This window comes from Pogoniulus pusillus, chromosome 19 (genome assembly GCF_015220805.1).
Source record: "Pogoniulus pusillus isolate bPogPus1 chromosome 19, bPogPus1.pri, whole genome shotgun sequence".
NCBI lineage: Eukaryota > Metazoa > Chordata > Aves > Piciformes > Lybiidae > Pogoniulus > Pogoniulus pusillus.
The window spans coordinates 23,576,351-23,589,243 of NC_087282.1; the positions used below are offsets into that span (position 1 = coordinate 23,576,351).

At 56.7% G+C, this 12,893-nt stretch overlaps 1 protein-coding gene across 1 annotated transcript in view; it reads left to right on the top strand.

Moving 5' to 3' along the window:
* Window positions 1-2,532, top strand: part of DOCK11 (dedicator of cytokinesis 11) — a 149,304-nt gene extending 146,772 nt beyond the window's left edge. The window contains 1 exon segment of the mRNA XM_064159646.1: window positions 2,018-2,532. Coding sequence (XP_064015716.1) covers window positions 2,018-2,140 — 123 coding nt within the window. The 3' untranslated portion in view covers window positions 2,141-2,532.
* Window positions 2,533-12,893: the final 10,361 nt, after the last annotated feature.

The window sequence follows — 12,893 nt, forward strand, 5'->3', positions numbered from 1 at the left end:
ATCACCTTCATGGGCTCTGCTCTTTGTGATTGATCAACACATCTGGAGCACTGGGGCCAGTCTGGGGCTCCCCAGCTCAAGAAGGACAGGGATGTACTAGAGAGTGTCCAGTGCAGGCTGTGAGGGTGATAAAAGGACTGGGAATCATAGGATGGTTTAGGGAAGGGACCTCAAGGATCAGCCAGTTCCAAACCCACTGCCACAGGCAGGGACACCTACCACTAGAACAGGTCACTCAGGGCCTCATCCAACCTGGTCCTGAACACCTCCAGGGAGGTTGTGGAGCACAGAAGCACCCAATGTGATCAAAGATCACATTGGGTGCTTCTGTGCTCCACAACCTTCCTGGGCAACCTGTGCAGTGTCTCACCACCCTCAACCTGTGTCAGTGTCTCACCACCCTCAACCTGTGTCAGTGTCTCACCACCCTCACTCCCAACAATTTCTTCCTCATCTCCAGTCTCAATCTGCCCTCCTCAAGCTTCAGTCCATCCCCTCCTTGCCTTATCACTCCCAGCCCTCATCACAAGTCCCTTCCTGGCTATCATTTAGGTGCCCTGCAAGCACCTAGGTGCCCTGCAGCTTCAGCTGACCTCTTGTCTGGTGAACCCCAGGGTAAAAACTAAGTACTCAGTCTGGAGCAGCTCTGCCTGGTACATCCTGTGCTGCAAGACCATTCCTTCAGGCTACAAAGTCCAAAATCTGGCTATGTGTCATGGAGGCAATGAGTGCTTGCTGTGTTGCCTGCAGTGCTTACCAAAACAAACCTCCTACAGTTCTGCCACTGCCACCACAGAGCAGGGCATCTGTGTGGGAATGTTCTGGGCTACCACTGGAGGAGAGGCATTGAGGTTCTGGAGAAGGGCAAGGAAGCTGGGGAAGGGTCTGGAGAACAGGGCTGGGGAGGAGCAGCTGGGGGTGTGCAGGGTGGAGAAGAGGAGGCTGAGGGCAGAGCTCATTGCTGTCTGCAGTGAAGTGGGGGTTGGGCTCCACTTCTTAGTCTCAGGTGATAGAAGGGGAGGGAATGTCCTGAACTTGTGCCAGGGGAGGTTTGGATTGGAGCTGAGGAAAAATGTCTTTGGTGCAAGAGTGGTCAGGGATGGGCAGAGGCTGCCCAGGGAGGTGTCAGGAGTCGGGGGGACAGGCTCTGCTCCCTGGGATAGGACAAGCAGCAATGGATGGAAGCTGCAGCACAGGAGGTTCCAGCTCAGCACAAGGGGGAACTTCTTGACTGGAAGGGTCCCAAAGCCCTGGCACAGGCTGCCCAGAGAGGTTGTGGAGTCTCCTTGTGTGGAGCCTTTCCAGGCCTGTCTGGATGTGTTCCTGTGTGCCCTGAGCTGGATTGTGTGCTCCTGCTCTGGCAGGGGGGTTGGACTTGCTAATCTCTGGGTATCTTCCAACCCCTGACATCTCTGAGCCTGTGGTGGGGTCCCCATGCCTGGAGGTGATCAGGAGGGAAGGGAGGAAGGGAGGGAGAAAGGAAGGGAGGGAGAAAGGAAGGGAGGGAAGGAAGGAAGGAAGGAAGGAAGGAAGGAAGGAAGGAAGGAAGGAAGGAAGGAAGGAAGGAAGGAAGGAAGGAAGGAAGGAAGGAAGGAAGGAAGGAAGGAAGGAAGGAAGGAAGGAAGGAAGGAAAGAAGGGAGAGAAGAAGGGAAGAAGGAAGGGAGGGAGGGAGGGAGGGAGGGAGGGAGGGAGGGAGGGAGGGAGGGAGGGAGGGAGGGAGGGAGGGAGGAAGGCCATGGCACTGTGGGCCATGGTTTAGTGGCCAGGGTGGTGTTGGGTTGAGGGTTGGCCCTGGAGGGCTTTTCCAGCCAAGGCAGTCCCTTGGTGCTGTGCTGATGTCCTGACCTGTCTCAACCGCTCTTCTTTCTCCTTCCTTTGCTCCGCTGCCTGTGTGACACAGCTCTGAGGACAAGGTTGGCTCTCTCTTCTGCATGCCTTTTTCTTTAATGAGCAGCTAGATTTCTGCCAGGGAAGCCAAGCCTGTACTGACCCTGTGCTGCTCTGTCTCTTGCCCAGCTCTACCACGAAGCCAGGCTGCACTGCCCGTGGATGCAGGACTCCCTGCACGTCTTCTGCGCCATCAGCGGCACGTCCGGCGATGGAAGCTACTGCTCCCTCGGCCCTGCTGCTGAACTCTAAGCCAGCTCAGCCATACTTCACACAGCTTTCTCAGGAATACTAGGAACTCTGCAAGCAACATTCAAAACCAAACCCATGCCAAAACAACCCCGACCATGCCGAGCAAAAGATGCCATCTTTGTTTCCCCCTCCCTCCACTGCAGCTGCCCAGGGTGCTTGCTGCTTTTGCTGAGCAACGTGGGAAGTGCCTGGACATTGCACCACTGTGCTTCTTTTCTACTATGTTTTCTCTCTGTTTTGGGGCTGTTTGCTCTTTTATTTTTAAGCTAAATATAGAAGAAGCCATGCAGAAGGGAGCTGGCTGGATGCCAGTGGGGTGGCTGACCTGGGAATGGCAGCCCTGGAGAGCTGTACAATGGGATGTAATAAAAGGTGTTAAAGCGCTGTGTAAATAGCAGGAGCAGAGAGGGGACAGAGCTTAGCTTCATTGTAGAGTCAGAGTGGTTTAGGCTGGAAGGGAGCACAAGGATCAGCCAGTTCCAACTCCCTGCCATGGGCAGGGACACCTCCACTGCAACAGGTCTCTCAAGGCCTCATCCAGCCTGGTCCTGAACACTCCCAGGGAGGTTGTGGAGCACAGAAGCACCCAATGTGATCAAAGATCACATTGTGCTCCACAGCCTCCCTGGGAAACCTGTGCCAATGTCTCACCACCCTCAACCTGTGCCAGTCTCTCACCACCCTCAATCTGTGCCAATCTGTCACCACCCTCACTGCAAACAACTTCTTCCTAACATCCAGTCTCAATCTCCACTCTGCCACTTCAAACCCATTCCTCCTCCTCCTCCTGGCATCACCAGACCTTGTCAATAGTCCCTCCCCAGCCCTCCTGCAGCCCCCTGCAGACCCTGCAAGGCCACTCCAAGGTCCCCCCCAAGCCTTCTCCTCTCCAGGCTGCACAGCCCCAACTCTCTCAGCCTGTGCTCAGAGCAGAGCTGCTGCAGCCCTCTCAGCATCTTGGTGGGCTCCTCTGGACTGGCTCCAACACTTCCATGTCCTGCTTGTGCTGGGGGCTGCAGAACTGCCCCCAGGACTGCAGGTGGGGGCTGAGGGGAGCAGAGCCAAGGGGCAGAATCCCCTCCCTTGCCCTGTGCCCACACTGCTCTGGCTGCAGCCCAGCACAGGGTTGTGTCTGGGCTTCACTCACACTGCAGGCTCCTGCTGAGCTTTGCATCAGCCCAGACCCCCAGGGCCTGTTCCTCAGGGCTGCTCTCAGCCATTCCCCATGCAGCCTGGATTGGGTCTAGGGACTGCACCCACCCAGGTGCAGGACCTGTCCAGTGAATGAAGGACATTCAACATTGGCCTTGTTGAATTTCATCTTTCATCACCTTTGCTGGGCAGGGAACACGAAGGAGGAGTTGTAGTTATTAAGTGAGAGCCACTCCCCTTCTGAAAAGTGACTTGGGGTCCAGACTCCTTTGCTGAGCTCAGACATCTCAGACTTGTCCTGGTCTGGACTAATTAACACTGAAATCAGAAATGCCCAGCAGTAGGTTGCAGTTGAATGCCCAAAGGTATTTGGGTTTCAGTTCAAATTTCAGCTTTCCCAGTCCTGCTTTTGTTCATGTGTCTGGCACTGGCACAGGCTGCCCGGGGAGGTGGTGGAGTCCTCATCTCTGGAGGTGATCAAGAAACCTGTGGCCATGGCACTGTGGGATATGGTTTAGTGGCCAGGGAGGGGTTGGGTTGCTGGTTGGACTGGATGACCTTAGAGGGCTTTTCCAACCCAAATGCTTCTGTGATTCTATTTTTGTGCCTCCTCTGAGCAGATAATGCTAAAGCAACACCCCTGAGGGCTGAGCTGACTCTGCTGGTGTTTCACTTCTGCAGCAGGATGAGCTGCTCGCTGAGGACGACCAAAGAGATTTGTCATTTGGCAGAACCATTGGGTTAGATTGGAAGGGACCTTAGGGATCATCTACTCCAACCTCCCTTCCTGCCATGGACCCTCCTGGTCCATGACCTCATCCAGCCTGGCCCTGAACACCCTCAGGGAGGGAGCATCCCTGGGCAACCTGTACCAGTGTGTCCCTACCCTTGTACTGAAGAGCTTCTTGCTACAGGTTTTTTCTATGTACCACTCATGGTCTGACAGCTGCATGGGTGGGCAGAGGCCAAGGGGATGAGACTGAACAAGGCCAAGGTCAGGGTTCTGCACTTGGGCCACAACAGGCTGGGAGCAGAGTGGCTGAGAGCAGGCAGGCAGAGAGGGAGCTGGGGGTGCTGGCAGAGAGGAGCTGCAGAGGAGGCAGCAGTGCCCAGGTGGGCAGCAGAGCCAATGGCATCCTGGGCTGGCTGAGGAGCAGTGTGGGCAGCAGGACAAGGGAGGTTCTTGTGCCCCTGTGCTCAGCACTGCTCAGGCCACCCCTGCAGTGCTGTGTCCAGTTCTGGGCTCCTCCATTGCAGAGAGATGTTGAGGTGCTGGAAGGTGTTGAGAGAAGGGCAGCAAGGCTGGGGAGGGGCCTGGAGCAGAGCCCTGTGAGGAGAGGCTGAGGGAGCTGGGGGGGTGCAGCCTGCAGCAGAGGAGGCTCAGGGCAGAGCTGATTGCTGCCTGCAGCTGCCTGCAGGGAGGCTGTAGCCAGGTGGGGGTTGGGCTCTGCTGCCAGGCAGCCAGCACCAGAAGAAGGGGACACAGCCTGAAGCTGTGCCAGGGCAGGTCTGGGCTGGCTGTGAGGAGGAAGTTGTTGTCAGAGAGAGTGATTGGCACTGGAATGGGCTGCCCAGGGAGGTGGTGGAGTGGCCGTGGCTGGAGGTGTTGCAGCCAAGCCTGGCTGGGGCACTGAGTGCCATGGTCTGGTTGGTTGGGCAGGGCTGGCTGCTAGGTTGGGCTGGCTGAGCCTGGAGCTCTCTGCCAGCCTGCTTGGCTCTGTGACTCTCTGAAAATCCCATCAGCTGTCAATATGGTTCCAGTGGTTCACAGGGGAAGGGTGGGAAGGGTTTAAGCATGTGTAAGAAAGTGCCGTAACAGAAGCAGTCCAGCTGGGACCTGAGCTTGGCTGAGGGGTCTGTGAAGTGCTCAGCTGCTAACTCCTGCAGTGAAGGTGCTCTGCAAACACTGCCTGCAGCAGATGTCAGTTAACTCCTTGCCCTCTGACAGTTACTCCATGAAGGCAGCCACTGCCTGCTGCTAGCACAGTCCAGGTGTGCTGTCGAACAAAGCAGGTTGTGCTTCTGCTGCTCTGTGTTTCTGTGCCAGGTGGGCTCCAAATGGAGCTCAACAGAAAGGGGAGGAGAGGCTGGCACGTTTGAAAGGGTCACTACCTGATCAGTCAGCATCCTGCAGCAAGTCATGTTTCAAAGCAGGTAGTGACAGGTTCCCACGTCCTTGACTTAAAGGTGATGAAGCTGCTTAGAAGTGGATCCGTGGCAAGGTTGTTTTAGAGCTCAGTAAACTCTGAGCATCAGTACCAAAGGCTTACCCTGCTCTGCTCAGACCCCAGCTGCAGCACTGCCCCCAGCTCTGGTCTCCCAGGCGTAAGAGGGTCACGAAGCTGCTGGAGAGGGGCCAGAGAAGGCCACGAAGATGCTCAGAGGGTTGGAGAACCTCTGCTGTGGGGACAGGCTGACAGAGTTGGGGCTGTGCAGCCTGGAGAAGAGAAGGCTGCAGGGAGAGCTCAGAGCTGCAGTTCAGTACCTGCAGGGGAGCTGCAGGCAGGCTGGGGAGGGACTGCTCAGAAGGGGCTGTGGGGACAGGCTGAGGGCAGTGGTTTGGTAGTGGAGCAGGGCAGAGTTAGGTTGGGCATCAGGAGAGAGTTGTGCAGAGTGAGGGTGGACAGAGCCTGGCACAGGCTGCCCAGGGCTGTGCTTGAGGCCCCATCCCTGCAGCCATTCCAGCTCAGCCTTGCTGTGTCCCTGTGCAGCCTGCTCCAGCTGGAGCTGTCCCTGCTGCCTGCAGGGGGCTTACACAAGATGCCCTTGGAGGGTCCCTTCCATCTCTGTGTGATCTGTGAATCACTACAGCTGTACCCACCCGTTTTTGTGGGGGCTCCTCTGAGAGTGCTGTGTGACACTTGGAGCTGCAGCAGGCAGCACTGCTCCTTGTGCAGTGCAGTAGAGATGGGGCCAAACACCTGCCCATGAGGATGGAAATGTTGGCTCCTGTCAGTGTCACAGTGTCCTGCTTGGAGAACACTGTTCAATCAGATTGTTTGCAGCTAGGACAGATCCACAGATTCACAGGAGGGGTTGGCTTGGAAGGGACCTTAAAGCTCATCTAGTTCCAACCCCCTGCCATGGGCAGGGACACCTCCCACCAGCACAGGGTGCTCAAGGCCTCAGCCAGCCTGGCCTTCAGCCAGCACCTTGTGTGCAAGAAGCTTCTAGAGGTTACACTTGGGCAGAGTAAGTCAAGTGTAAACATTTACCCTCTCCTGTGACTTGCTGCCTTTCTCTCTGCAGAGGGAATAGAAACCACTACTTTAAGACAACTAACTTGGAGTTACATTTCTTTGTCCTCCTGGAAATCTGGAGTGTGGAATTCCCTGCAGCCACAGATCTATTTCTAGGTACTGCTACATTACTTAAGTGTCTTCTGCTAACAGAGATCTTTGAGAGAGGTTCTCCTGCCCCTCTGTTCTGCCCTGCTGAGGCTGCCTCTGGAATGCTGTGTCCAGTTCTGGGACCCCCAGTTCAAGAGGGACATAGAAGTGCTGGAGAGCCTGAGGGAGCTGGGGCTGGGAGCTTAGAGGAGCCTGAGAGGTGACCTCAGCAATGCTTATAAAGATGTGCAGGGTGAGTGCCAGGAGGCTGCAGCCAGGCTCTGCTGGGTCATGCCCAATGCCAGCACAAGGGCAATGGTGGAAGCTGAGGCATAGGAAGTGCCATGGGAACATGAGGAGGAATTTCTTCCCTGTGAGGATGACCCAGCCCTGTACAGGCTGCCCAGGGGGGTTGAAGAGTCTCCCTCTCTGGAGATACTCAAGAGCTGCCTGGCTGTGTTCCTGTGTGATCTGCTCTGGGTGCTGCTGCTCTGGCAGAGCTTGGACTGGCTGAGCTTTGGAGGTCCCTTCCAGCCCCTGGCACTCTGTGATGCTGTGATGCATAAGGCAGGCCAGCAAAAGGCCAGCTGCAGAGCTGGGAGTACCTGTGGTGTGTGAGGTGGTGCTTTTGTTCCAGCAGCCTTTTGCACATATTGGCATTCTGATCATACAATGAGAGCTGGCATGGAGCAAACACTGGGTTTGGTCTCAAAGCAGATAAGAGAAGGTTTGTTTTCTCCTCCTGTGGCAGCAGAGCCCCATGGGCTTCAGAGCAGGCATGGGGGGAGTAACCCTGCAGTTTGGTGTCAGGCAGCCCAAAAGAACTGGAGGAGAACCTAAGTGGAGGGCATGGACTCAGGAGGTTCATACAAAGGAAAGCAGATCCTACTCAGAGCAGCTGCCCGAGGGGACCAGCAGCTGTTTGTTCAGTGCTGACTGAGCTCGGGGTGGGGAATGCTCTGCGCAGGCAGTGGAGCATTCACCCTGCCCATCACATGCCTGTGTCCCACCGTGGTGAGGCACTCCTGAGGGGCACAGACTGGCACAGAATGGCAGGGGCTGGAAGGGACCTCCAGAGCTCATCCAGTCCAACCCCCCTGCCAGAGCAGGCTCACCTAGACCAGATCACACAGGAAGGCAGCCAGGTGGGTGTTGAGTATCTCCAGAGAGGGAGACTCCACAAACCCCCTAGACAGGCTTCTGTCACCCTCACAGGGAAGAAATTCCTCCTCATGTTCCCATGGCACTTCCTATGCCTCAGTTTCCACCACTGCCCCTTGTGCTGGCGTTGGGCATCACCCAGCAGAGCCTGGCTGCAGCCTCCTGGCACTCCCCTGCACATCTTTATAACCATTGCTGAGGTCACCTCTCAGGCTCCTCTTCTGCAAGCTCCAAGCCCCAGCTCCCTCAGGCTCTCCTCTTAAGAGAACTGTTCCGTTCCCTTCAGCATCTTTGTGTCTCTGCACTCTGTGTCCCAGCTGCTCTGAGCAGCATTTGCCCTCTTCTCCTCTCTACTGAAGAGCTGCTCCTGTAGATCCCTAACAGAACTGCTCTGCCCTCGCCTGGGTGTGGTACAAGCCCTGATGGATGTGCTGTGTGTGAGGGCAGAGCAGTGCTCCCAGGCTGCCCTGCTGCTTAGCTGAGGTACCTGTGTCACCCTGTGCTGCTGCAGAGCCTCCTGCCACCACTCAGCCCACACTGCTCTTTTCACAGCATCAGAGAATGGGTTAGCTTGGAAGGAACCTCAAAGCTCAGCCAGCTCCAGCTCCCTGCCATGGGCAGGGACACCTCCCACTAGAACAGGTTGCTCAAGGACTCATCCAGACTGGTTCTGGACACCTCCAGGGAGGTTGTGGAGCACAGAAGCACCCAACGTGATCTTTGATCACGTTGGGTGCTTCTGTGCTCCACAACCTCCCTGGGCAACCTATGCCAGTGTCTCACCACCCTCAACCTGTGCCAGTCTCTCCCCACCCTCACTGCAAACAACTTCTTCCTAACACCCAGTCTCAATCTCCCCTTTGCCACTTCAAACCCATTCCTCCTCCTGGCACTACCAGACCTTGTCAATAGTCCCTCCCCAGTCCTCCTGCAGCCCCCTTCAGATCCTGCAAGGCCACTCCAAGGTCTCCTGGAAGCCTTCTTTTCTCCAGGTTGCAGAGCCCCAACTCTCCTGGCCTGCTTTTTATCCTCTCAAAGAGTGGGTGACATGGAGAAGGAGCCAGGGCACAGTCACACTTCAGCTGATGTGGATGAAAGATGAAAATCAGCTTAGCAATAAACATGTTTTGCTTAGGGGAGGTTTTAACCTTCACCAAACAGGATGTGTGCTTGAAAGCTAATACTGGTGTAAGGTTCTTGGGACTGGAACCTCACCAAACTCTCAAACACAGCCTGGAGGAGAAGGCCTTGGGGGGGTCAGTTGGTGCCAAGTGCCCAGCAGCCAGCACTGGTGGCTGCAGCCCAGAGCCAGCTGTGTGCTGGCTGCAGCCAGAGCAGGGAGAGCAGCAGCACAGGGAGGGGATTCTGCCCCTCCACTCTGCTCTGCTCAGCCCTCACCTGCAGCACTGCCTCCAGTGCTGGGGAACACAGCACAAGAACCACCTGGAGCTGCTGCAGAGGGGCCAGAGGAGGCCACTAAGAGAGCTGCAGAAGCTCTGCTGTGGGGACAGGCTGGGAGAGTTGGGGCTGTTCAGCCTGGAGAAGAGAAGGCTGCAGGGAGAGCTCAGAGCAGCCTTGCAGTGCCTGAAGGGGCTGCAGGAGAGCTGGGGAGGGACTTGTGACAAGGGCTGGGAGTGTCAGGCTGAGGGACAATGGCTTTGAGCTGGGAGAGGGGAGAGTGAGAGTGGAGATGAGGAAGGAATTGTTGAGAGTGAGGGTGGGGAGAGACTGGCACAGGTTGAGGGTGGTGAGACACTGGCACAGGTTGAGGGTGGTGAGACACTGGCACAGGTTTCCCAGGGAGGTTGTGGAGCACAGAAGCACCCAATGTGATCTTTGATCACATTGGGTGCTTCTGTGCTCCACAACCTCCCTGGAGGTGTTGAAGGCCAGGCTGGATGAAGCCTTGAGCAAGCTGTGCTGGTGGAAGATGTCCCTGCCCATGGCAGGGGATCGGCACTGGCTGAGCTTGAAGGTCCCTTTCAACCCAACCCATTCTGTAGAGCTGTGACTCTCTACCGAGGGTGTTAGGTTACTGTAACCCCCCCTCCAGCCCCGAAGGACAGCAAATGAAGTCATTCAGGGCCACATCATTCGGTGGCAAATGGAAGATACTGCTTTGGAAATCCCACAGGAGTACAAATGCTTCACGTCCAGCTCAAAGGGGATCAACGCAAGAAAATGATTCACCAGGAAGCCACAGCAGAGCCAGGAGCTTTATAAATAGAAACCAGGTGTGAATCATGGCAAGGGAAAGGGCCCAGAAAACCACCTTGCTCTGCTGCAGAACGTTCAGCACCTTTGTGAGGAGGTTTCTGCTTGCTCTTGTAGTTGTGGCTTTCAAACCCACACACTTGCTCTTTGGGAACATCTTCTCCACCTCCTCCTCTTCCTCCTCCCTCAGCTCACGTGGGGAGCGTGCTGAGAGATGTGCCAAGCTCAGGAACTTGTCCTGGCTGTTGGGTGATGGAGTGGCAGCCAAGTGCAGCTGTTGTGATTTTCCCCTCGCCAGTGGACAAAGGACAAACTGCTGTGGGCTTTTTCTGCTGCTGTCTGGTCACAGATTCATGGACCCATAGAATGGGCTGGGTTGGAAGGGACCTCAAAGACCACGGGCAGGGACACCTCCCACCAGCACAGCTTGCTCCAGGTCTCATCCAGCCTGGCCTTCAACACCTCCAGGGAGAGTGTGGGTCACAGAAGCACAGAATGTGATCAAAGATCACAACCTCCCTGGCAGCCTGTGCCAGTCTCTCCCCACTCTCACTCTCACCTTCAACACCTCCAGGGAGGTTCTGGATCATCACCTTCAACACCTCCCTCCCTTCAACACCTCCAGGGAGGTTGTGGAGCACAGAATGTGGTCAAAGGTTGTAGAATCATAGAATGGATTAGGTTGGAAGGGACCTAAAAGCTCAGCCAGGTCCAACTCCCTGCCACACTCTGTGCTTCTGTGACCCACAGCCTCCCTGAGCAAATCTGTGCCAGTCTCTCCCCACCCTCACTCTCAACAACTTCTCCCTCATCTCCACTCTCCCTCTCCCCTCTCCCATCTCGAAGCCATTGTCCCTCAGCCTGGCACTCCCAGCCCCTGTCCAAAGTCCCTCCCTCTCCTACCACTGAGGGATCCTGTTGCAAGCCATGGCCAAATTGCTGCAGAGCCAGGGCCACATCCTGCCTTGTGTGATGGGTAAAGCCCCTACTGTCCTGTGCCAAATAACTACATCAACTATCCCTTGGTGTTTGGGGAACAAACATGGACAGAGGCACTGAGTGTAGTCCCAGCAAGTTTGCTGCCCACACCAAGCTGAGTAGTGCAGCAGCCAGGCTGGAGGGCAGGGATCCACCCAGAGGGACCTGGGCAGGCTGCAGAGGTGGGCACAAGCCAAGCTCAGGAGAGCAGCCCTGAGCAGAGGGACTTGGGGGTGCTGCTGGAGGAGAAGCTCAGCAGGAGCCAGCAGTGTGCACTTGCAGCCCAGAGAGCCAAGCAGAGCCTGGGCTGCAGCAGCAGCAGTGTGGCCAGCAGGGCCAGGGAGGGGATTCTGCCCCTCTGCTCTGCTCTGCTGAGACCCCACCTGGAGTGCTGCATCCAGCTCTGGAGCCCCTGGGACAAGAGGGCTGTGGAGATGCTGGAGAGTGTCCAGAGCAGGGCCAGGAGGATGCTCAGAGGCTGCAGCAGCTCTGCTGTGAGCACAGGCTGAAAGAGTTGGGGCTGTGCAGGCTGGAGCAGAGGATGCTCCCAGGGGACCTTCTTGTGGCCTTCCAGGATCTGAAGGGGGCTACAAAAGAGCTGGGGAGGGACTTTTGAGGCTGTGAGGGAGTGTCAGGAGTGGGGGGAATGGAGCAAAGGTGGAGGTGGGGAGAGTGAGGCTGGAGGTGAGGAGGAAGTTGTTGATCAGGAGAGTGGTGAGAGGCTGGAATGGGTTGCCCAGGGAGGGGGTTGAGGCCCCATGGCTGGAGGTGTTTGAGGCCAGGCTGGCTGAGGCTGTGTGCAGCCTGCTCTAGGGTAGGGTGTCCCTGGGCATGGCAGGGGGGTTGGCACTGGCTGCTCCTTGTGCTCCCTTCCAACCCTGACTGATTCTGTGATTCTATCCATGAGCACAGAAGTTGCTGTCTGGACTTGCCACATTTTGTGCTTCTGTGCTCCACAACCTCCCTGGAAGTGTTCAGGACCAGGTTGGATGAGGCTTTGAGCAACCTGTTCTAGTGGGAGGTGTCCCTGTCTATGGCAGAGGGGTTGGAACTGGCTGAGCTTTGAGGTACCTTCCAAGCTAAACCATGGTTTCAGATCTGGGGTGATGAGCAGCAGCACAGACACAGCCTGCAGAGGTCATGGCTGTTTGGAACTCATGGATCAAAGATCCCATTCTGTGCTTCACAACCTCCCTGGGCAACCTGTGCCAGTCTCTCCCCACCCTCACTCTCAACAATTCCTGCCTCATCTCCACTCTCACTCTCCCCTCTCCCAGCTCAAAGCCATTGTCCCTCATCCTGGCACTCCCAGCCCTTGTCACAAGTCCCTCCCCAGCTCTCCTGCAGCCCCTTCAGGCACCGCAAGGCTGCTCTGAGCTCTCCCTGCAGCCTTCTCTTCTCCAGGCTGAACAGTCCCAGCTCTCTCAGCCTGTCCCCACAGCAGAGCTTCTGCAGCTCTCTTGGTGGCCTCCTCTGACCCCTCTGCAGCAGTTCCAGGTGGTTCTTGTGCTGTGTTCCCCAGCACTGGAGGCAGTGCTGCAGGTGAGGGCTGAGCAGATTGGAGAGGCAGAATCCGCTCCCTCCTCCTGTAGCCTGAGTCCTTCACCTGAACTGAGGAAAGTGCCATCCCGTCCCCCCCAAAAGGGCCTCTTGGGGTGCTGGATCCATCAGCAAACTCCCTGCACAGCTCCGCGGTTGCTCTCTGGCTTCGGCTGTGTGGGTGGAAGCAGCAGGAACGTGCAGCCAAGAGCAGATCACCGACACCATCGTAAATGATTCACGGCAAGCAAGTGGGGCCGTGCCCCAAGAACACCTTGGGCAGATGGTTGCAGAGATAGCCGAGGTGTGCCCGTGCCAGCCGCAGCCGCTGCGGCGCGGGGGTGGTGCCGCTGCCGCGCAGGAGGCAGCGTCAGGCTCGC